The sequence below is a fragment of the Piliocolobus tephrosceles genome, chromosome 11 (assembly GCF_002776525.5).
Source record: "Piliocolobus tephrosceles isolate RC106 chromosome 11, ASM277652v3, whole genome shotgun sequence".
In the NCBI taxonomy this organism is placed as follows: domain Eukaryota; kingdom Metazoa; phylum Chordata; class Mammalia; order Primates; family Cercopithecidae; genus Piliocolobus; species Piliocolobus tephrosceles.
In genome coordinates, this window is record NC_045444.1 from 76920675 (window position 1) to 76945493 (window position 24819).

Below are 24819 nucleotides of genomic sequence, written 5' to 3' on the forward strand. Positions count from 1 at the left end.
GGTTGGCTTACAGTTGATTTTATACATTTTTAGGGAGATATAAGTTACAGGCAAAGATGTAAATCAACACATGTAAGATCTACATTAGTTTGGATCAGAAAGTTTGGACTTGGAAATGGGGGCTTCCAAGTCACAGGTGGATGCAAAGATTTTCTGATTGGTAATTGGTTAAAAGAGTTAAGCTTTGCCTAAAGTGTTAAAGTCAGCCCGTATAAATTAGCAGTTTCTTGGGTTTGAGATAAGGGGTTTGTGAAAGCCAAGGTTCTTGTTATGTAGGTGAAACCCCCAGGTAGCAAGCTTCAGAGAGAATAGATGATAAATGTCTCTTAGGAGACCTTAAGAGGTGACAGACCCTTAGTTAAATTGCTCCTGAATCAGGAAAGGGAAGGGGATTCTCTACAGAGTGTAAATTTTCCCTACAAGAGACACTTTTGTAGTATCATTCCAAAATATGTCAAAGAAATACATTTTGGGGTAAAATACTTTGATTTCCTTTAGGGCCTGTTATCTGTCATATGATTTATACCAGAGTCAGTTTGGAGTTGGTATCTTAGTGCTACGAAAAGTCTATCTTGTCAGTCTTAGTATCTCTACTTTAATTTTTTGTTGTTGTTGTTTTGTTTTGTTTTGTTTCTTTGAGATGGAGTCTCACTCTGTCACCAGGCTGGAGTGCAGTGGCGCAATCTTGGCTCACTGCAACCTCTGCTTCCTGGTTTCTAGCGATTCTCCTGCCTCAGCCTCCCCAGTTGCTGGGATTACAGGCATGTGCCACTACACCCAGCTAATTTTTGTATTTTTAGTGGAGACAGGGTTTCACCACCTTGGCCAGAATGGTTTGGATCTCTTGACCTCAGGTGATCCCCCCGCCTCAACCTCCCAAAGTGCTGGGATTACAGGTGTGAGTTACCTCGCCCAGCCTTACCTCCTCTACTTTAATGTTAATGTTGGTCAGTTGTATCTAAACTTCAAATGGAAGGGAGTATAATGAAGCATGGTCTGAACTAGTTTTTCAGGTTTCTTTGAAATCTCCTTGGTCAAGAAAGGGGTCCATTCAGTCAGTTTGGGGCTAGAATTTTATTTTTGGTTTCCAATAAATTCTGTCTTTCAGTCATTTATTTCCTCTTGCATCTCACTGTATGCAGTTAAAGGTAGCTCTAGCAGCCTGGAAGCATTGCTGCTTAGATATTTTTTCCACCAGATATCCTAGTTCATTGCTCTTTAAGTTCTGCATACCATAAAATCTAGGGCATGGACATAATTCAACTAGGTCTTTACTCTAGTTTCTAATACATTCTTCATTTCCATCTGAGACCTCATTAGAATGGCCTTTACTGTTCATATTTCCACCAACATTGTGGCTGTGAGCACTTAAGTAATCTCTAAGAAGTATTAATAGACTGTATTAATCTGTTCTTGCATTGCTATAAAGAACTACCTGAGACTGGGTACTTTATAAAGAAAAGAGGTTTAATTGACTCACAGTTCCCCAGGCTGTACAGGAAGCATGGACGAGAAGAATTCAGGAAACTTACAATCATGGCAGAAAGCAAAGAGGAAGGAGGCATGTCTTACATGGCTGGAGAAGGAGGAAGAGAGAGCAGGGGGAGGTGCTACACACTTTTAAACAATGAGATCTCATGAGAACTCACCATCACAAGAACAGCAAGGAGGTAGTCTGTCCCCATGATCCAATCCCCTCCCACCAGGCTCCTCCTCTAATACTGGGGATTAAAATTCAGACATGAAATTTGGGTGGAGACACAAATCCAAACCATATCACTTACTTTTCCTGCATTTCTTCTTTTCTGAACCCTCACCAGAATCACCCTTAATGCTCTGTTTAGGACAATCTAGGCCTTTGCTAGCTTGCTTCTCAAATTCTTCCAGCTCGTACCCATTACCCTGTTCCAAAGCCATATCCGTATTTTCAGGTATTTGTTACAGCAACAGCTCCACTTCTCAATAACAATGTTCTCTCTTAGTCCATTTTCTGCTGCTGACAAAATACTACAGATTGGGTAATTTATGAAGAAAAGAGATTTATTTGGCTCATGGTCTGGAGGCCAAGATGTCCAAGAATATGGTATCAGCAACTGATGAGAGCCATCTCATAGAAGAAGGCCTCACATGGCAAATGAGTGTGAGGCAGAGAGAACAAATGGGGGCTGAACTTAATCTTTTATCAGGAGCCCACTCCTGCAATAACTAACCCATTCCTATGATAATGGCATTAATCCATTCATGAGGGCAGAGCCCTCATGACCTAATCGCCTCCTAAAGGCCTTATCTCTTAATACTGTTAAAATGGCAATTAATTTTTTTCTTTTTTTTGAGACAGAGTCTGGCTCTGTCACCCAGGCTGGAGTGTAATGGTGCAATCTGAGCTCACTGCAACCTCCGCCTCCTGGGTTTAAGCCTCCTGTGTCTCAGGAGGCATGTGCCACCATACCCGGCATATGCCACCATGCTACAGGCCACCACACCACATGCTACAGGCATGTGCCACCATACCCGGCTAATTTTTTTGCTTTTAGTAAAGACTAGGTTTCACCATGTTGCCCAGGCTGGTCTCGAACTCCTGACCTCAAATGATCTGCCTGCCTCAGTCCCCCAAAATGCTGAGATTACAGGTGTGAGTCACCACGCCTGGGCAATTAAATTGCAAAGTGAGTTTTGTCAAGGACATTCAAGCCACAGCAGAGTCTTTGGGTGGGCATTTCACTGATGGTTCAAAAGAAATGAGGATAAGTGCCAGATCTAGCAGAAGGGTATATTTTCACTAACTCTATTATTAATTAGCCATGTGACCTTATTAACATATAATATCTCTAGCCATAACATTTAGCAATTGATACCTGTATTAGTCCATTTTCATGCTGCTGATAAAGACATACCTGAGACTGGGCAATTTACAAAAGAAAGTTTAATGGGCTTACAGTTCCACACGGCTGGGGAGGCCCCATAATCATGGCAGAAGGTAAAAGGCACATCTCACACTATAGCAGACAAGAGAAGAGAGCTTGTGCAGGGAAATTCCCCTTTTAAAACTATCAGATCTCATGAGACAGATTCACTATCAGGAGAACAGCACAGGAAAAACCTGCCCCCATGATTCAATTACTTGCCACCAGGTCCCTCCCACAACACATGGGAATTCAAGATGAGATTTGAGTGGGGACACAGCCAAACCATATCAACACCTGTCTCCAACAGAAATGTTACAAGCATAAATAGCCTCTTTAACATCGAAGGAAGGAAGAATATATTTTTTGTTCATATTTCATTAGTAAAGTAATTGCTTTCATATTTATCTTTGAGATAGTAAAAAATAATATAATTTTTAATGTTTTTCTGTTAAATATGTCATTCTTATCTTTAATAAAACCTTTATTTCAAGGTTAGTAACTACTCATTGTCCTTTTGAAAAATAATTTACAGGGTAGCTGTATTGCTTACTAGTTATATCAGTCAGCATTGGTTAGGTGAAATTAAGTTTAAAAGGAGCCATTAAAATGTATCATAGAATTTGTAATATTTTCTACACATACAATAATTGTTAGAGGGCTGTAAGGGATTTCAACATTGAAATAAAGCTTGTTTTCTTTTTTTTGAGATGGAGTCTGGCTCTGTTGCCCAGGCTGGAGTACAATGGTGCAATCTTGGCTCATTGCAACCTCCACCTTCTGGGTTCAAGCGATTCTCCTCCCTCAGCCTCCTGAGTACCTGGGACTACAGGTGCACGCCACCACACCCGACTAATTTTTGTATGTTTAGTAGAGATGGTATTTCACCATGTTGGTCAGGCTGGTCTCAAACTCCTGACCTCATGATCTGCCTGCCTTGGCCTCCTGAAGTGCTGGGATTACAGGCATGAGCCACTGTGCCCACCTGAGCTTATTTTCTTTTATCACAAAATATTTCAAACAGAGAGAAAAGGGAATATAACAAACCATATTTGCCTGTTTGCTTCAGATTTTAAAAATTATTATTTTAAGAAATTAATCACGCTGAGCATGGTGGCTCATGCCTGCAATCCCAGCACTTTGGGAAGCTGAGGTGGGCGGATCACAAGGTCAGGAATTCGAGATCAGCCTGGCCAACGCAATGAAATCTCATCTCTACTAAAATACAAAAGTTAGCTGGGCATGGTGGTGTGTGCCTGTAATCCCAGCTACTTAGGAGGCTGAGGTAGGAGAATCGCTTGAACCTGGGAAGTGGAGGTTGTGGTGAGCTGAGATCACGCCATTGCACCCCAGCCTGGGCAATAATAGCGAAACTATCTCAAACAAACAAACAAAATGAAGTTCATCATTACAGATACAGTTTACAACTGTGTACAACTCTTCAATCCCATTCTCCATTATATATTTAAAGACAATAGTCACTATACTGAATTTGATGTTTGCCATTCCCGTGCATGTTTTAAACATTTAAACAAAATCTATATAAACCTACAAATAATAAATTGTTTTGCATGTTTTAAAATCATATAGTATTATAAGGCCGAGCACAGTGGCTCATGCCTGTAATCTCAGCACTTTGGGGGGCCGAGGTGGGTGGATCATGAGGTCAAGAGATCGAGACCAGGCCGGCCAACATGGTGAAACCCTGTCTCTACTAAAAATACAAAAATTAGCCAGGCATGGTGGCAGGCGCCTGTAGTCCCAGCTACTCGGGAGACTGAGGCAGGAGAATTGCTTGAACTTGGGAGGCAGAGGTTGCAGTGAGCCGAGATGTCACCTAGGTGACAGAATGAGACTCCATCTCAAAAAAAAAAAAAAAAAATCATGGTAGTATAATATATACACCCATATGTAACTTTTACCCCTTCAACACTGTTTTTGAGACTTACTCACTTAATACAGGAAACTAGGGATCATTAGTTTTAAATACTGTGCATTAAATAATGTGTGCCATGTTATGTTAATCCATGATCCTGCTGATAAACATTTAGGTTGTTTCTACAGTTTTAAAAATATATTGTACTGTTTGTTGTACTATCTAGGGTACATGTGAATAAAGCTCTCTGCCTCAGAACACACATTGGTGTTATCTCTATGAGAAGCAGCTCGATCACAAACCAACCCTTGGATTTGTAGCATTGTTTCTAATACCTTCTAAATGGATAGAGGGAACCACATGCTTACTGCAAATGTCAGATGCTTGAAAAGTGAAAATATAGTTTGAAGGAACCCGTGCTTTCCAGAGGATGAATACTGATTCCTCTTTACCCTGGTACATCAAAATACATTATTGCAAACTCTGAATTTTATATTTAGCTCCATAAATAATGATTTCAGCAGAGTTCAGTAATTGGTTTCTGAACTGGTAATATGATTTTACCATTGGATGAGCATAAATAGATAAAAGCCCTGGTTCATTTTTCTTTTTCAGGGCTTGTAAAATGTGACAAATGTTAGATGCTGAACTACCATTAGATTTCATAGCATAAAACTAACCACAGCATAATTGATATCGGGCTTATACTTCAAATCACTGCTAATTTTCTCCACTTAACGTGTCCAAATGCATATGACATATTGAACTATCAATAAAATGTCTCCTACCTGAGCTTTGGTTTTAATTGTACCTGAAAAAGAATACCTACTGACAGGCAGTCCCACTTAGTGGTACTGTTTCAACTGCTCTGTAGGTTGACTGACTATCTTTTAGAATTCTCCAATCTTCTTCTTCATAATACAGATTTGTATACTGGCTACCACGTCTTCTTCATTCAAATTGGATGATGCATCAGTCAGCTTAAACTAAGTCATTCGCTGAGGCAGGAGAATGGCGCGAACACTGGAGGCGGAGCTTGCAGTGAGCCGAGATCCGGTCACTGCGCTCCAGCCTGGGTGACAGAGCCAGACTCTGTCTCAAAACAAACACAAACAAACAAACAAACAAACACAAAATTAGCCGGGCGTGGTGGTGCATGCCTGTAATCCCAGCTACTCGGGAGGCTGAGGCAGGAGAATCGCTTGAACCCGGGAGGCGGAGGTTGCGGTGAGCCAAGATCCCACCCTTGCACTCCAGCCTGGGCAACAAGAGTGAAACTCCGTTTCAAAAAAAAAAAAAAAACACAACAACAACTAAGTCATTCTATGGTAATAACCCTCAAGTTTAAATGACTTAAAATAAGGCTTATTTCTCTACCTGTTGTCAGCCAAAGTCATTGTCAGCTTTGTTCCATATTCTGGGACCCAGGTAAAGAAGCATCCTCTCATGGACTGGACTAGAACCAATTAACTGTAGTGGGGTTGCAGGGGTAGGGGGATGGGGCGGGAAGAAGCCTCCCCTCTCTGGGACATGCCATTTTTGTTTAAAAGGGAAAAGAGAGATGACAGAACCAAGTGAGTTTATGCTCAGCAGTGGCTATCACTTCCTATCACATATCATTGAACAAATCAAGGCCAAGACTGCCATTCAAGGTGAGGAGGTAAAGTCTGCCCAGTGGGAGGGACAAAAATATTTGGGAATAGTAATATAATCTACCACAGAGGTTGTTTTCATTCTCAGGCAGGTATCCTTTTGACTGACTTTTGGACTGTGTACAAAATCTTTTTTTTTTTTTTTAGGTTTTGCTAATATACAAAAAAGACTTTCTTATCTCTAGGCTGGGGTTTAGCCTGATTTATTTTTAATATGAATCCACAGAAAAACAAGGATTAGAATCATTTTGAAAAATTAATATTTGGAGTTCTCACAAATATAATGGTGGTATAAATATAAACAATATTACCTTACAAACTCGACTAATTGAAATCTTCATCATATTACTCTAAGTGGAGAAAAATAGCTGATTCCCACCCAACCCCTACTCCAGCCATCAGGAAACTCTCAAAAAGAACTTCATATAGTTAGTATTTTAAGGCAGATCATTCAGATATGCTGCTCAAATTTGATGAAAATCTGTTGTCATTTTATATGAGGTCACAATGAACAGAGGTATACTTTCATGTACATAGATGGCAAATGATATATTTTTAGATTTCATTGCTAAATGTTAAGGTATTTGTATATGACATGTATACTTGAGACCCATTTTCTTAGCGATTCTTCCTTCTCTGGAATTTTTTTTTTTTTAGCTATTTGTGAATAGCTGTTACTTTGGGCACTGAGCCCAGTTTTTCTTAATCTGACTGTCTTTGTCTTTTTCTATTTTAAGATACTTCGAAAATTACTGGTTTATTTTCTAAAAATGAAGTAAATTATCTCTAGGTTCCCCTTAAATGATATTTTATTATTAGATGGTTTAAAACAATCCTGTTTAGCTTTTCAATAATAAATGTAAAAACTGATCATATTGCATGTCAAACTTTATTCACTCATGGTTTGATAATAATAGCTATAACACTTACAGAGTGCTACTGTCATATTCTAGGTGCTTTATATGTATTGTTTATTTATTCCACATGACAACCCTATAAGTACCAATATTATCCCTTTTTTTTTTTTTTTGAGATGGAGTCTTGCTCTCATAGCCCAGGCTTTGAGTGCAATGGCTAGATCTCGGCTCACTGCAACCTCTGCCTCCCGTGTTCAAGCGATTCTCCTGCCTCAGCCTCCCAAGTAGCTGGGATTATAGGCATGCACTACCATGCCTGGCGAATTTTTTGTATTTTTAGTAGAGAGGGGGTTTCACCATGTTGGTGAGGTTAGTCTTGAACTCCTGACCTCAGGTGATCAACCTGCCTCGGCTTCCCCAAGTGCTGGGATTACAGGTGTGAGCCACCTTGCCTGGCCATATTATCCCCTTTTTATATATGAAGGATTTACCGTACTTACTTTAGTACACATCTATATTCAGTATTGGAAAAATAAGCCATGTTTGGTAGGGCTTATCAGTGAGGCTAGGAAGTTGGCCAGTTAAAGCAGGAAACCAACAGAAGAAAGGGAAGTAGTAGCAGAAGCTTGTTTAGAGGTTTCCTGAACCTTGCTCTATTCTCCAAACAGAAGAATTTCAAAAAAAGGCTTAGGCAATTCTTTTAAGCTGTTAGTCAAAGGAGAATTACTTGCTTTTTAGTTCTAGGTCAACAAATAATAAATAAGTTTTTGTGAAGGCACAACCTAGAATATATATATGTATACACATACACACACATATATATATACACACACACACATATACACACACACACACATATATATATACACTTTTTATTTTATTTTATTTATTTTTTTGAGATGTAGTATTGCTCTGTTGCCAGGCTGGAGTGCAGTGGCGCGGTCTCGGTTCACTGCAAGCTCGGCCTTCCAAGTTCCAGGGATTCTCTTGCCTCAGCCTCCCGAGTAGCTGGGATTACAGGTGCGTGCCACCACATCCAGCTAATTGTTGTATTTGTAGTAGAGGCGGGGTTTCACCGTGTTAGCCAGGATGGTCTCAATCTCTGGACCTTGGTATCTGCTCGCCTCAGCCTCCCAAAGTGCTGGGATTTACAGCATGAGTCCACCGTGCCCAGCCTATATGTGGATTTTATTATGATCTTGAAACATTAGCTTTTTGTAATTTTCGACAGAACAGAGAAGCTCAGGAACACAGAAGCACAGGAGCCCTTCTTCAAGTTGGAATAGGAATAAAGTGCATAAATTCCAACTATTCCCTTTGATGGTTGATTACCTCATGATGGCTATGGGACAGCAACTCTTTGTAGTGTAGCTGCACTTAGAAGCAAAAAGGAAGTCTAATAGTAGATTTGACAACTCAACCATAGTTAATGTGGAGAGCCTTTTTCTATTTGCAGATATTTTGGTGGACTACTTATTGTATGTATACAAATATTTTTATACATATATGTTTTACATGATGATTACATGAGTTTATTTTATGTGATGATATGATTCAATTTAACATAACTGAAACTCTAAAGTTGTGTAATCGTTACAAAGTTGTAGAATAAAAATATCTTTAAAGATTAAAAAATTATATAAGATGAAGAAAATAATCAAATGAAAGTATTGAGTCACATTTTTATTCAATTTAGAATAGTTTCTTGGCTGTCTATAACCTTTTCATTAGCCTTCTCAAACAAGGGGTTAAATTTCAGTGAACTCAATTCTTCCAGATTTTGGGAGTAATATCTGTCCATTCTCCCCAAAAGCAGAAAGTCTAGAAACTGCCAAAAAATAAAACTCTAGAAACTAGAAATTCTAGAAAATAATCTATTACTAGGTTAGCTTTCTGTTAAGTGTACTATAAAGCCTTTAAACCTTTAAATATCTAAAATAATTTTCATAAGAAACTCGGATAAATTAAGGGAAAAACTGAGAGGAAAATAGTAACTGGATTGTCAGTTGCTTCGTGTTGTTGAGAAAAAGGAGGCAGTTAAAACTGATAACTAATTGCAGCTAAGATATTGGACAATATTAAAGTTTGCAAGTCATTAACAAGTCAGGGTTAGGCAGGGGTAATATTTGTTGCCTTTCCTCCGAAACTTGATGTCTCTATTCCTGAATATATTATTACTTGGATTCATCAACATTTTTGGACAAGTAACATTAGTAATAAAAGCCATCTAAGTAGTTTGCCATTGTCCTAACTGCCTTTTTTTTTTTTTTTTAAATAAAAAAGGTGACTATGTTATACACATGATAGTTTTTTCCATGTTCTTCTGGTTAAACAGCAGATAGAAAAAAAAAAAAAAAACTTAAAACACAGCAAGGCTGTAACATGCCAAAGGTCACATAACCTGTGGGTACAGCCAGATTTCCTAATTATTAATCTATTAAAATATTTTACAGTTCATTAGATTACTAAATCCAGTGATCAATTAATGACGCACCTGACATACACCTTCTAGTTTCATAAAATCATCTCATTAGGCTGGGCGCGGTGGCTCACGCCTGTAATCCCAGCAATTTGGGAGGCTCAGGGGGTGCGGATCCCTCGAAACCAGCCTGGGCAACCTGGCGAAACCCCATCTCTACCAAAAAAAAAAAAAAAAAAAAAATTAGTAGGTGATGGCTGAGGTGGGCGGATCACCGGGGCCCCTGAGTTCAAGGCTGCATTGAGCCGTGATCACGCCACTGCACTCCAGCCTGGGCGACAGAGTGAGACCCTTTCTCAAAAGGCACATACACAACACAATAACGACACACCAACCCCCAAAACATCTTACTAAACTCTGTGGATCTACGCCTTTTAAACCTAATTGTTTCAGGAAATCGTCTAAAAACATTTTTTTTTTTTCCTGGAATGGAATGTGTATGTAGGCTCAGGGAACAACTCAGTTTATCAGGTTCTTGGCTCTTTTTCCACAGGTCCAAAAGGATAAATGGATAAAGTGATGCTGAAATAACTTAGAGAACTCGTATTCCAATGCTTCTATTTTAAAAACAGTGAAGCAGTTTTTAAAATAGAAAAGTATCTACAATTTTGCTTTCAAGCAAACTAGCGTTAACGGAGTCATTGCTATTCAAAACTATTTTTGAAGTATCGGTGTACATTTAAAAATTAATTTTTAAAAAAGCGGTCGTTTTCTGGATTCCGCACCCCCCCATTCGTCGTCCTCCCCCCACCTCCACCCTCCATTGGCTTAAGTCACATAGCTGAAAGGATTGTGCTCATTTTTTCCAAAACAGTTCACGTCTGGGTAGTAGCCAATCAGGGAAAGTTTCAAGCAAATGTTACATTTAGGAGAGGGATGAAGCTCGTCCGGGGCTGCTCTCGGAAGAGTCACCAGACGCCCTGACCTGGGAGCCAGATGCGAGCTGGGACCGGTCGAGCTCCGACAGCTCGGCCAGACTCAGCCCTGCTAAACCTGCTGACCTCACAGCCCTCGGCTGCGGGGGCTCTCGCCCATGAGTCTCCCCAAGAGCTCGAATCCCCGGAACTGAGGAGCCCATCGCTTCATAAATGCGAGAACCCAGAGCTCCTAGTACCCAACTAGGCTAGCCTTGGAGTTGGCACGGCGCGCAGAAAGCGGCTACTGACGAGCCTGGCCTGGCTCATCCGCTGCACACGTCAGTTTGATCCCTCTCCCCGCCCCCCACCAATCCCCCGCCTTACTCTCCGCGCACCCAGAGCCGAGATAAATTTGACTGCCCTAATCGCCAATCAAAAGAGAGGTCGAGGACTTCAGCCAATCGGAGCGGGCGAAAGGGGCGGGTCGTCGGCGAGCGCCGAATGTCTCTAGCCCTCCCCTGCGCTTTAGCCTCAGTGCAGAGCCTTAGGCGGTGTGAAGAGAACCGGTCGCGGCGATCCTAGGGACCAGCAGCAGCAGCACCCGCATCCGCTGCGGCAGTCCGAGCCAGAACCACACCCACGTCGCTGCCCTTTCCTCTTGTCATCTCACTGCCCCGCCACAGACCGCGTTCCCCGAGGAAAGCGGCAGCCCACGCCTGGAGCATCCTCCCCTGTTGAGCGGCCGCTGACTGACCCGGCGGTATGATGCGGCTGCGAGGCTCGGCGATGCTGCGGGACCTGCTCCTGCGGTCGCCAGCTGGCGTGAGCGCGACTCTGCGGCGGGCACAGCCCCTGGTCACCCTGTGCCGGCGTCCCCGAAGCGGGGGACGGCCGGCCGCGGGCCCAGCTGCCGCCGCGCGACTCCACCCGTGGTGGGGCGGGGGCGGCTGGCCGGCGGGGCCCCTTGCGCGGGGCCTGTCCAGCTCTCCCTCGGAGATCTTGCAGGAGCTGGGCAAGGGGAGCACGCATCCGCAGCCCGGGGTGTCGCCACCCGCTGCCCCGGCGGCGCCCGGCCCCAAGGACGGCCCCGGGGAGACGGACGCGTTTGGCAACAGCGAGGGCAAAGAGCTGGTGGCCTCAGGTGAAAAGTGAGTGTCTCCGCGAGGCGCAGGAGGCCTCATTCCGCTCGGGGCCCAGGCTCGGGGTGTGTGGGGACCTGCGGTGGGGCGGGATAGGAACCGAGGTTCTAGAAAAGAGAAAGAAAGAGGTGCCGGGCGGCCTGCGCCGTCTGCGCCATGTGATTAGGCCCGGCCCCGCCCGAGCCTTCCCCGCCGCGTCCCTCCGCCAGGCTCCCACTTCCCTTCTCCGCCCCCGGCGGGGGTCGCCCGGGTGGGGCCGCTGTGGGGCCTGATGGGCTCGCCTGGCGTCCCAGCGCAAGAGAGGCCGCTCCCCTGCCCGCGCCGCGTGCTCAGCTCCCTGGCTCGCGGCTGCAGCGCCTGGCCGCCCGCCCCAGCCATTCGTGGGCGATGCGGCACGAACATCTCCACCGAGTGACATTTAGGAGTTGGGCGTTCAGCAGAGCCTTTACCTTCCTGACTTTACCTTGTCGCCTTTCCTGGCTCGTTTCCGCTTTGCCTGCCCTCCCTTGGTTTCTGCCATCATCCCGTTGGAAACCAGATGTGACAGAGAGCTCTTTATATTTCTGGAGTGACTACGTTAGGCACGTGTAGAGCCATCTGGGGCACCGGAAACAATGTTTCATAAGTGAGATTAGGAGGAATCAGATCATGTGGCCGAGAAGATGGGGCACACAGTATAGACCACCTGTTTGCATTAGGGACCAGCTTTGGCCTGTCAGGTCTTCCGTGAGATGGGGAGATTTTTAGAAATAAAAGTTAAATAGCCAAGATGAAATGTGACATAATACACGAACTCAGTGAAAAATCTGAGTTAAGTAGGTTGCTACTTAGTTGTGATAGGATGTTGACTCATCCTGTATGTGTACAGCACGGTAGTTTAGTCTTAAAGCAAAATTGGTTTTTCTTAAACAATATGCAAAGCAGTCTCCTAAATATTTTAGTCTTAGGTAATACAAATGGACCACTTTGTTTTCCGAAAATGGGTAAAAATTTACCGGCCTGCTTTCATTATACCTGTTTTTCTGGCTTTGTACACTGACACTCTAACCTGTTTTGCTTCCCTTTTATTTCTGCTGCTATTTCCAGCTCTAGAGTTCCAGCTCTAGAGTCAAACTGAAAGTGAGAACATTCTTATAATTTCAATCTCACGCCTGCTTGATGTTTTCCTGTAATTGAAGTTGGGACCTTCCAAAAACTTTCCTGAAGTTCTTCTCCCATACTGAAAAAGATTATTGGAAAAAATCACTTGATGAAGGGCGAAATTTGTGGTATTTTGTGATGTTGGTTTTGTGCCACAAAATAGCGTCCTGAGCACGGACACGTTCTTTAATATCTTAGGTTAGATGACTTAAATATTTTCAAGTTCTAAAAAGCTATACTCCTGTTAAATTTGTGCTTCTCTCATGTTTTAGGGACTAGAATGATATTTAATCTCATCTGGGACTCACTTTAACTTTAACATCATCAGGTTTACCAAGCAAGTAGTGAGTTTACATACAAGTGCTCAAGTTAACAGAATTGCAAAATGCAGTCACTACTATTTAAAAGTTAATCTTAAAGGCTACAGGATGGGAACTGCTTTCTAGTAAAATTATGTCTTCAGGTCTGTGTCTCTGCAGTGGCTTTAGTGCCTCTCTTTTTTCCCACTTGTCAAATAGGAAATTGAGCTTCTTCTGTGATTTACTTGTCCAGAAGTTTCTGGTTTCATTGCCTTCTTAATAAAAGTCACCTTTTAGCAATGGCCTCAAGGTTGTGAAGAAAGTATTTTAATTAGTTAAAGTTTCTATTTCCTGGATGATCTGGTTTCCAAATGTAGCTTTCCTCCTTTGGCTCCTTTCATTTTGCCTTTATGTGACAAACATTTCTCTTATCCTGGGAGATAAGCTCCCAGTTGATCCTGTTATCCTTTCTAGTGCTTAGCCTCCAAAGCATAGGTCATCCCTCAATCAGCAGTCCACCTGGTATGCTAGCACTCACTCAGGACTGTGCCAGATTTTATGTAGTAGTAGTAAGAAATAACCATGAGAAAATTAAATTAACATTTTGTAAAAGGCTTAGAACAGTATTTGGCGTGTGTTAAATGACACATAACTATTTATTAAATAAATGAGAAAAAATTGCTGCTTCATTATTGTAAAGCCTGTTAAAGAGACTGACCTTTGAATTTCAGGCTTGCACATGAAGGTTTTTAATGTTTTTAGTTTCCATAAAACTGTTTATCTTGAGAAATTGCTGTACATCTGTCTTATATGAAACTATGTGAGTTGCACTGTTTACCTTTTGCTCTGTTGATAAAAAAGTTCAGAGTAACTTTTTGATGCTTAACCACACCAATTTCATCAGTTCACATGGCTGAGATATTTGCGTTTCCTCCTTTCTTTGGTCCTGAGTTTATATTTTATTTACTTTGTATTCTGGAAGGAGGTGGGATATAAGCAAGTTACCTTACCTTTTTTCCATAAACTCTGAACTAATGTCACCTTAGACTATGCTGTTTCCATTACACAACTTTAGTGTAGTTTAGGATAGGAACATCTTAATATCATATAGAAAAATGTAATGATCTTTGCTCAGTTTTCTCTATAGTGATCTTATTTAATTTTGTTATGGTTCATTCTGTCATCTTGAAAACCAACTTTGCTTGTTTCTCTTCATTTTCAAAATTGTTCTCTCTTCTTTCATAATTCTTTTTGGATTTCCTCACTGGGTAAACCCTGAGGCTGAAGCCTTTGCCCCTTACCCACTTGTCTACCTTGTCAACAGCATATCCCTTCTTTCAGCTTTGACTCTCATCTTTGTGTAGGTAATACTTCATCTCTTAATCTAAAGCTCTGTTCTTACATTTGTCACCACATATCTGATGACTTCAAATTTTAAGTGTGTACCCCAATATTTTCTTCAATTCAACCAATTTTGCATGCTGTTATGAGATCAATTTTAGAGTTTTAATTTGAAAATATCACTCTACTTCCAGAAAACCAACAGGAACTGGAATGAGCATTATATTAAAGTCACAAACTATGTTACGGTTTATGCCAGCACTTGCCCATATGGGCATTTTTATCATACTTTTCTCTGTCAAGCTGGTTATACTTATTTCCTTAAAGTCCCGAAGTATATATCCTGTCTTAGTGAAGGGTCCCTAGGAAGAGTCAGAGGGATAGAGGTACAGGGGCATTATTAAGTTTTTTTATTTGGACATTTATTTTTTAATGAGAAAGGAAAACAGAAACATAACAGAAATTGGGCTGGAAAAATACCAGCATATGTATGCTGTTGGAAAATAGATAATTCATACAGGATGCAATATTGAAAGTATTCTGTTAAAGCAACAATGAGGTCAGTTTCCCCTTGTCAGATTGGCAGATATTAAATCAAATGATTGGGAAGTAGGAACTCTTGCATTGCTAGTAGAAGTATAAATTATTAGTTCAGTTACTTTGGAGGGCAGTTTGGTAGTTTCTGTTAAAAACTGCATACCTGTGAGGTGGTAGTTGGATGTTTGCACATCTACATGAAGTCATGGCATTCAGAAATATTTGTAATTACACAAATAAGCATACTTTAAAATATATTTATATTTAAAAGTGAAAGTGCAAGCAAAAATGATTTCAGCTATCTTTAGATAGTATAGATTTATGTTTTGATAGTTCAGCTTTACGTTTTGATAGTTCAGCTTTATGTTTTGATAGTTCATATATTTAGTAAATGGAAAATGAAGGGCAAAGAAAATCATTGAGGTGTATACTATGAAAATTGAATTTTTTTTTGTTTGTTTGTTTGAGATGGAGTCTCACTCTGTCACCCAGGCTGGAGTGCAGTGGCACGATCTTGGTTCACTGCGACCTCTGCCTCCCAGATTCAAGCGATTCTCCAGCCTCAGCCTCCCAAGTAGCTGGGATTACAGGCACCCGCCACCACACCTGGCTAATTTTTGTGTTTTTAGTAGAGATGGGGTTTCACCATTTTGGCTGGGGAGGTCTCAAACTCCTGACCTCAGATGATCTGCCCTCTTTGGCCTCCCAATGTGCTGGGATTACAGGTGTGAGCCACCGTGCCCAGCCTGAAAATTGAATTTCAAAGTAAGATGAAACACTTATGAATTTCGGCAAACATTGAATTGGGTAGATTGAACAATACTAGTATGGAAGTTGAGTTAGTATGTGGCAGATATAAATATTAAGTTTTAGAATTGAATGACAAAACCTTGGCATGTGTTTTTATGATCCTTCAGTATTGCATTTTTTTTTAATTATAAAAGTTAACATTTACAATTCACTTAAACTAAAATCAAGTTGGAAAGTATGTTTAATTTTTTCCTTAGTTATTTTTGATTTCTTCATTATTAATTTTTTTCTAGTTGATGATTATCAGTGAGTTTTTGTTTTTGTTTTTTTATTTTATTTTTATTTATTTATATTTGAGATGGAGTCTTGCTCTGTCACCCAGGTTGGAGTGCAGTGGTGCAATCTCAGCTCACTGCGACCTCTGCCTCCCGGTTCAAGTGGTTCTCCTGCCTCAGCCTCCCATGTAGCTGGGACTACAGGCACGTGCCACCACACCCAGCTAATTTTTTTGTATATTTAGTGAGATGGGATTTCACCATGTTAGCTAGGATGGTCTCGACCTTCGGACCTTGTGATCTACCTGCTTCAGTCTCCCAAATTGCTGGGATTACAGGCATGAGCCACCGCACCCAGCCTAGTTTTTTGTTTTTATAAAAACGAGTGAAAAAGGTACCAATAACTGTATGTCATAACATTTTTGTGGCCTAATATTTATATTGAAATGTGCTTCAGTTAGTCATTGATAACTTTGTTCATGATCTGTAATTAACAAACTCAAGCTGTTGATTTATAATTTTATTAATATTTGGATGAAATTCACTGAAAGAGCAAGAATTAGATTCTGAGGGGTTTAGTCTCCTTGAGTTTTAGCTGCATGTTTCCAGACCTTACTCTTTTATAGAGAAGTCTGCCTACCTCAAAGTCACCTTATCCATGAAATGACTACCAAATAGAATTCAGCCTTTTTTATGAGGCAATATGTAGGCCAGTTAAAAGGGAGGGGTGGCACTATTTTGGTCCAAAGATAAGTGTCACCTCGAAAGAAATTTGCTGAAGGTGTTTGTGGGTTTCTTTGAGTTTTAAAAAGTTATTTAAAAGAAATCAGGCTGGGCGTGTTGGCTCATGCCCGTAATCCCAGCACTTTGGGAGGCCAAGGCAGGTGGATCACTTGTGGTTAGGAGCTCAAGACAACCTGGCCAACCTGGTGAAACCCTGTCTCTACTAAAAATACAAAAATTAGCCAGGCGTGGTGGCGGGCATCTGTAATCCCAGCTACTCAGGAGGCTGAGGCAGGAGAATCGCTTGAACCCAGGAGGTGGAGGTTGCAGTGAGCCGAGGTCGTGCCACTGCACTCTAGCCTGGGTGACAGAGTGAGACTCCATTTCAAAAAAAAAAAAAAAAAAAAACTCATAGTAAAAGGCTGCACTACTTCCTTCTCGTGATATTTGAAATGAAGAAAAATTATGACTATATAAACTGAAAGCCTAATTATAGAATTTGTGTGAGGGAGCTCAATCATGTTAAATCTTATATAAATTAAGATTATATTTTACAGTTACCTGTCTGTGCCTTTTCACCTTTAAGTCATTTGCTAGTAAGAGAAATGCTTAAGAAAGCTGAGTGAACAGATGTATTTATAAAAATAGTTACTAATTACTGATATTTCTTTTCTTTTCTTTTTTTTTTTTTTTTTGAGACGGAGTCTCGCTCTGTGGCCCAGGCTGGAGTGCAGTGGCCGGATCTCAGCTCACTGCAAGCTCTGCCTCCCGGGTTTACACCATTCTCCTGCCTCAGCCTCCCGAGTAGCTGGGACTACAGGCGCCCACCACCTCGCCCAGCTAGTTTTTTGCATTTTTTAGTAGAGACGGGGTTTCGCCGTGTTAGCCAGGATGGTCTCGATCTCCTGACCTCATGATCCGCCCGTCTCGGCCTCCCAAAGTGCTGGGATTACAGGCTTGAGCCACCGCGCCTGGCCAATTACTGATATTTCTAAGTGAGGTACATAGCTTTCACATAGAGATACTGCTACTACAGTTTTACCCTGAAATCTACTCAGGTGTAAAATTGCTTTGGTTATGAAACACATTACTTATGAGTGATCACTGCACTTAGTGATGTTCTGACCCCCTGCAAAGTAGTAGAAGCAAAATGTTAATGTACCTTGACTTCCATTTGGAAGTGTCCTCTGCTTGATATGTAACATTCATTATAAAGAAATGTTGATAGTAAAAGCATTACTTTCAAAACATGGAACTGTAGATGTTGCATAATGAATAAAACTGATAGCTTTCAGAAATATATTTTTGCCTGTTAATTTCTGGTACAGGCTTCTAAAAAAGATTTTTTTAAATTGTCTTCTTGATGAGGATATTTTGAGTGACATAGCCATGTCCTTCAATTTTTGATGGGATTGTAAACTTTCTAAAGAGCAATTTTTAAGCTCTATGAGGAACTTAAAAAGTATTCATACTTTTTAGGAATCTAAGTTCACAAAATAAACAAGTGTTGGAAAGATTTATTTCCTAATATTTTTGGTACAGTGTTATGCATACTAGAGAAAAACTCATGTTCAACATTAGTGGGATAGCTAAGTAAATTATGGTACATTCATATGAGAGTCTCTTATTTAGTCATTTAAAATGTTTGCAGATACTTTTTGGGATATAAGGTAATGTTAGGCCAAAAGTTAGAATACAGAATTTTCTTTGCAGTATGATCTCAAGCTGTTTTAAAAAGCTCAGAAAAAGTAATAGAAGGAAATAAGCCAAAATGACATTGTTATGAGAATGGCATTGTTTTTCCTGCCTCCTTTTGATACTTTTAAGATTTCCCCCCCATTATCAGTGGGAAACATCCAAAACGATAAAAAACATTCCATAGTTTTGAAAATCAAAGGAACCACATCTGTTAAATTTTGAACTTGTAAATCTCTACTGCCTCCTCTTCTACTCTAATATCCTGATTCTGGTTGTATAAGAATAGTAAGCACCATTACACGGAAAGAAAAGTATGAAAATAGGTTATGTATGGATTTGTACAGCTCCTGTTTATCAGCGTTGTCCAGTCATATTCACTGGTACCCTCAAACATCAAACTTTAAAAATTTATAACTATTCTTGATATAAGTCTCCCTAGTAAATGTTACATATTTCTCTGCCATATTAAAACATTGTAATGAGTAGAGTTTAACATTTCTTGTTCAACTTATGTGCATTTTAAGGAAGCATTATTATACTGCACTGTAATACGGTGGTGCTGTAAGACAAGTGCTGGCACACTTTCCCTGAAAGGCCAAATAGTAAATATTTTTGGCTTTTGGGGTTCTCTAGTTACTACTACAACTACTCAGTGGTAGCAAAATAGCCACAAAAAATAGGTACGTGGATGTGGCAATAAGACTTTATTTACAAAAAGAGGAGGCCCCTGCTGTAGTTTGCCTACCCCTGCACTAAAATATATTTATTGGTAAGTTATCTCATGCCTTGATTGAATCTGCTTTAACCAGTACTCTTAAGGGTAGGTTTGTTCTTTTGTGGATTTTTGTATTTTGTATCGTTTAACTGTTCCTCATGTCTCCACTTCAGCAATCCTTCACTCTCACCTTCTGTATCCAGTTCTGCTTAGCTTTTTCAAAAAATTGTGATAAAATATACATAACATAAAATTTATCATTTTAACCGTTTTTAAGTTCCCTTGTTCAGTGGCATTAAGTACTTCTGTTAGTTTTAGGACCTAAATGAATATGCTAATGTGTAAAATAAAAGTATGTAAGTCGTGAGTGAATAAAATTTGTGATCTCACTTTAATGTAGTGATTTGGAGGACATCTATTTTTAGCAACTCAAAAACTGAGAATTAGGCTTGGAAGTAACTTTAAAGAACATTTAATTCCAGCTCATTTTACATATTATATAAGCTGCCCACAGATATTAAATGACCTAAACAAGTTCAGACAGTATTAGGACTTGTTTTGATTTTTCTTTTTTTGTCTATTAGCAGCAAATTAATTCAATTTATAGAATTAATTTTTTTAGATTCAGTATTATAAGAGATCTTACAAACCTTTCTCCCCAGCTGCTGCTTTCTTCTCTTCTGTTACATACTCCCTATAGGTTGTTATTCATCTCTTCCTGAATACGGCCTTCACAAGGGAGTTCACTCCCTTAGAAGGCAGCCCATTCTGTTTTTATAGCTGTTTCATTTTTCCTTATGTGTGGCTGAAGTCTTTCATTAACTACCTATGTATTTTAGTTATTCTGAACAAGTCATCTATAGTGGTATCAAAGTGATTGCAGTGATAGAATTCTTATAGTATCTGTATTATTCCATCTAAACTGATTTATTAAAGGATACTTGGCTGAAGAAATGAGTTATTGGAAAAACTAACAGAGTTGGTTATTACATAGATTTGATCTCTCCAGATCATAGTCTTCCCACCTGAGACAGCCAGACTGCCTTTTGGGTTAAACTTCTGAAGTCGTACAAACGTACGGACAGATTACCGTGAACTGACAGGGACAGCCTGACCATTTCCTCACATAAAGTGGCTTTTGTGCTTTTTACTTTGGTGTGCTTTCAAATGAATTCCTGCTATAAAGTCTAGTCAAAACAGCAGCCCTAATTGACTATAATCTCATCTTTGCTTTGACAGGATGCAGTTTTATCAAGGCAGACCAATTTAGTTCTCTTATTTGCATTTTGGTTAGAAATTTATTATTGTTCAAGAATTACAGATATTCTTCCTAAAATAGAGTGCTAACCACTGAGAGCATGAGGTGGCTGAGCAAGAAGAGTCTGGAACTGGGAACAAAGGATGAGCTTTATAGGACTAACTCTGGTCCAGCCACTTAAGATTTATGTGACATTGGACATGCTGCTTGACTTTGATACTCTTAAAACAAATATTTTTTTAAATTAAAAATTTTAAATTAAAAAAATTTTTTTCAGAAATGGAATCTCACTGTGTCACCCAGGCTGGAGTGCATTGGTGCCATTATAGCTCACTGCAGCCTTGAACTCCTGGGTTCAAGCAGTCCTCTTGCCTCAGTCTCCAAAGTAGCTGGGACTGTAGCTGCATGCTGCCACACTCTTCTAGGACTCTGTCTACACATTGGGTACAATTAACCCACCCTAATTTACATCATAGGGTTTTAATATGATAGAAAGTGAGAGTCCTTTTTTTAGCAGTAAAGCCTTAAAAGATGTAAGTTTTTATTTTTAAATTCCATCTTGGGGCAAAATCACTTGGATGGTAAGTAGAATTTGTCAATTTGTTATACTTAACATTCATTCTAATATACTATTTTATTATATGGTCAGCCACCATCAATTCAACTTTCCATCTAATAGGTTTATTAATCTGCCAATTTGCTGGTGTTGGTAGACAGTTGTTATCAGTCAGCTTACTATAAGTTCAAAATGATACACTGATTTTAAAACAACCCTAAATATCATCTGAAGGATCATTATTCTTAAACGAAGGCATAATTGTATTGTGTTATTAGGCCTCATTTTTTAAAAATCCCACTTGAAAAGAAAAGATAGTTTTTCATTGTCTCATAGGTTTACCATACTATACTATGTGTTTTAAGAGTTAATGCGAAAAAAAAAAAAAATTAAGAAAGACTTGACCCCAGCCTTCAAGCTTTATAGTTTGGGGCGGTTGGGTGATATGAAATGTTATTTAACAAAATAAGACTGTACAGTTGGTTTCAATTATTTTCCGCTGTTCATTTTGTAGTTCTTAGTAAGGATTTTTTGTAAAAATTTTCTTCATTTGATAGTTTTTTATTTATAAGATTTTTGAACTGATGAAGATGAGTTTGCCTTGTTGCTCCTAATTACAGATTAGAAACCTTCTTGATTTCCCCTACCCATAAAGGCAAAATTAAATACTTCATCTGTACTTGCTAATATGATACTTTTTGAAAAACACTTCTACCATAGTATTTGCCACATGGCTTTAGTCATGTTTCTCCTAGACCACAACCTTACTTTAGGGATCTTTATCGCTATTGCTTGGCATGTAATAAGCGATACAAGAAAATGACAATACTTAGTGATACCAGAGAATGCTAAAGAGTATAGAGAATCTGGTGGGGGCAAAGTCCTGTGCAACAATTGAAATGATCATTGGTGGCTTAAAGATTTAGGGAGAGGATGGTTTTAAACAGAAGGATGACAGGTTAAAAAAAAAATAAAGATGAGATAGCAGCACTTATTTACGGGTCAATGAGTCTAGTCAGTTACATTGGGGAATTATAAGGAATAAATTAGGAATAAATAGTGTAAAGCTAATTTATAGAGAACTGCATACCAGACTGAGGAATATGAATTCCCCTTTTGGTATGGGGAAACTAATTTGGTCAGTGGGGTAAGCAAAGACGGTTCCTCTTTTCATGTTGCAGAAGTTGGCCCGGTATTTAAACATAATGTAGTTTTTGGAAGGTAGTCTCCTCATTTAGCAGAATGTATATATATATATATTCTCACACTAACACTAAAAAATTAAGTATTCATATAATAGCTTTTAGGTAGAAACAAGCACCTTAATTCACACATTCTGTGCTCTAGCTGTTTTTTGTTCTTTATAAACACTAAATAAATGCTTACTTGCATCCCTTTGGTCTGTTTGCCAGAAATCCTTTTCTGTTGCCATGCTTCCAGCTTTTACCCATCTTTCAGGTTTAGCTCAAATTCCACCTCATCTAAAAAAAGCTTGACCTTATTAGACCACAGTGAAGTAGTTTTCCAAAGTCTGGATGTCATAGTTCCATTCCTGTAAATCTTCATTTTATGTACATGTCTCCTACTTCTTCTAGACTGTAAATGATGTCTAACATGATGTCATACATGGCATAGTTAAATACTTGGGATTTTTCTTCTTTTTCATTAAATTATTTTTAAGACAGTTATTTTGTGAGGCTAAAGTAGGGGAAGGAATGGGTAATAAAAGAAATAATATGATGGTAAAATGATCTTAAAGGCAGAATTTAGAAAGGAAATGAGAGTGTAAGTTGGAGAAGAAGTAAAAAGGTGAGAAATAAGGATTTTCATTCAGATTATCTTCTGTTATATCCTATTTGAATTGCTGAATATTGTAACCATTTTATGTTTTTCTCTCCAGGGGAATCTGGAGGATTCATTTGGGTTATTCATAATTGTTGATGATAAGATTAGAAAGACGATTAATCCTGTTTGTCATTAAAACTTAAATACTTTCCTCAAGGATTTCCTAGTTACTATATAGTTACTGAAAGCTATAGTTTTTAGCTTTTGAATTTTAGTGAAAAGTACATTATTGTGAAGAATTACCAGAAAGAATTAATTTAGGGAGAGAAAGTGGGGGGGGGGGGGGAAGGCATGAATGATTTTGGGTAGTTTCTGCCTTGTAGAGAGTTGGAGAATATTTGAATATGCTTGTTCTCTAGATTATTCTCAGATCAAAATCTGAGGTTTCAAATGCTGAGATAGGTAGTAATTTCTTTTTATCAGTTTTGACAGCTTATTTTGTGAGCTTATTTTTTTAGGGCTGGCTTAAATTCTTTCCTCTATAGATAAAAATTAGTTTCTCATTTAAAAGCAAGTAAACATTTATCTTTTTTTGCTAGCTATGGCAATAACACGGTCATTTTAATTTTTTAGCCAAAGGCTAAAAAAGCGTATATTTTACGTTATTTACATAGCTTTTAGGCAAAGCAAATACCATTTACTGGTGTGATAAATACATAGAAAGCTTATTCTGCAGTTTTTTAAAGTGATAAACTACCACTATCTGAAGTGTATTTGACCAACCATTTGCTGTAAATAATTGGTGTGTTATTATCCACTGATTTTTTGACAGCTGGTTCAGTTTTTCTTTAAATATTAGGTAGTGAGTATTGTTAAGCTGTGTTTAATGGTATTAGATCAGGGTAAGACTGAGAAAACTTGTTTGTACCTTATAAAAGTAATAACAAGCTAGTAAGTTAGAGAGCCAGTATAGCTTACTAGTAGTTTGGAGTCAGAAAAATCCATCTTTGCCATTGTGTAACCTTGGAAAGCTACTTAACCTCTGAACCTCTCCTAATCTGTGAAATGGGAATAGAGGTACTTATTTTTTTGAACAAATAACAAATTTGTTGAGCTTCTAGTATGTACCAGAAATTATACTATATTTTGGATAACAATAGTACCTCTGGCGTAAGATCCTTGGAGGATTAAGTTAGAATGCTTGTAAAACACTTAGCACAGTGTGTAGAACACAAGTAAGTGATCAATATATTGTAGTTATTATTACTAAAACATCCCAAATGTATTTTTTTGGAGATGGAGTCTCACTCTGTCACCCAGGCTGGAGTGCAATGGCACGATCTTGGCTCACTGCAACCTCTGCCTCCCGGGTTCAAGCCATTCTCCTGCCTCAGCCTCCCAAGTAGCCGGGATTCAGGCGCCTGCCACAACACCTGGCTAATTTTTCTATTTTTTGTAGAGATGGGGTTTCACCATGTTGGCCAGGCTGATCTCGAACTCCTGACCTCAAGTGATCCTCCTGCCTCAGCCTCCCAAAGTGCTGGAATTACAGGCATGAGCCACCGCGCCTGGCCCCAAATGCATTTTTTAAAGCTGTCTAAGAGCAAAAATAGTTTCAGGGAATAATTATATATCAGGATATGTCATTAAATATTTTAATGATAAAGCTATATGTTAGTTTTTAAAAATCATTTGTGTGACATTCATTGTTTAAAAGTTTGGTTAATCATAGCATCTTAGTGTTACACTAGTTAATTAAGATTTTTAAAGCATATTTATTGGTAACGTTTTTCTTTTAATAGTCTTTATGATTTGTAGAATTTCATGTATACAGTCTTGCCTTGTCCTTCTGTATATGTTAAGAGATTGGTTCCAGGACCCCCACAGCTCAAGTCTCTTTTGTAAAATGGCATAATATTTGCCTATAACCTACATATACCCTCCCCTATATTTTAAATCGTCTCTAGATTGCTTACAAT

General features: G+C 39.3%; 1 protein-coding gene across 4 annotated transcripts in view; it reads left to right on the forward strand.

The window, feature by feature from the left end:
* The first annotated feature begins 11159 nt into the window (after positions 1–11159).
* The window catches only part of GLS (glutaminase), an 86784-nt gene continuing 73124 nt past the window's right edge, over positions 11160–24819 (forward strand). For 3 of the 4 annotated variants that reach the window (XM_023217732.2, XM_023217736.2, XM_023217749.3), the window contains exon 1: positions 11160–11772. In XM_023217732.2, coding sequence (XP_023073500.1) covers positions 11387–11772 — 386 coding nt within the window. In that variant the 5' untranslated portion in view covers positions 11160–11386. The remainder of the gene's footprint in view (positions 11773–24819) is intronic. The other variant, XM_023217741.1, reaches the window with a different exon arrangement.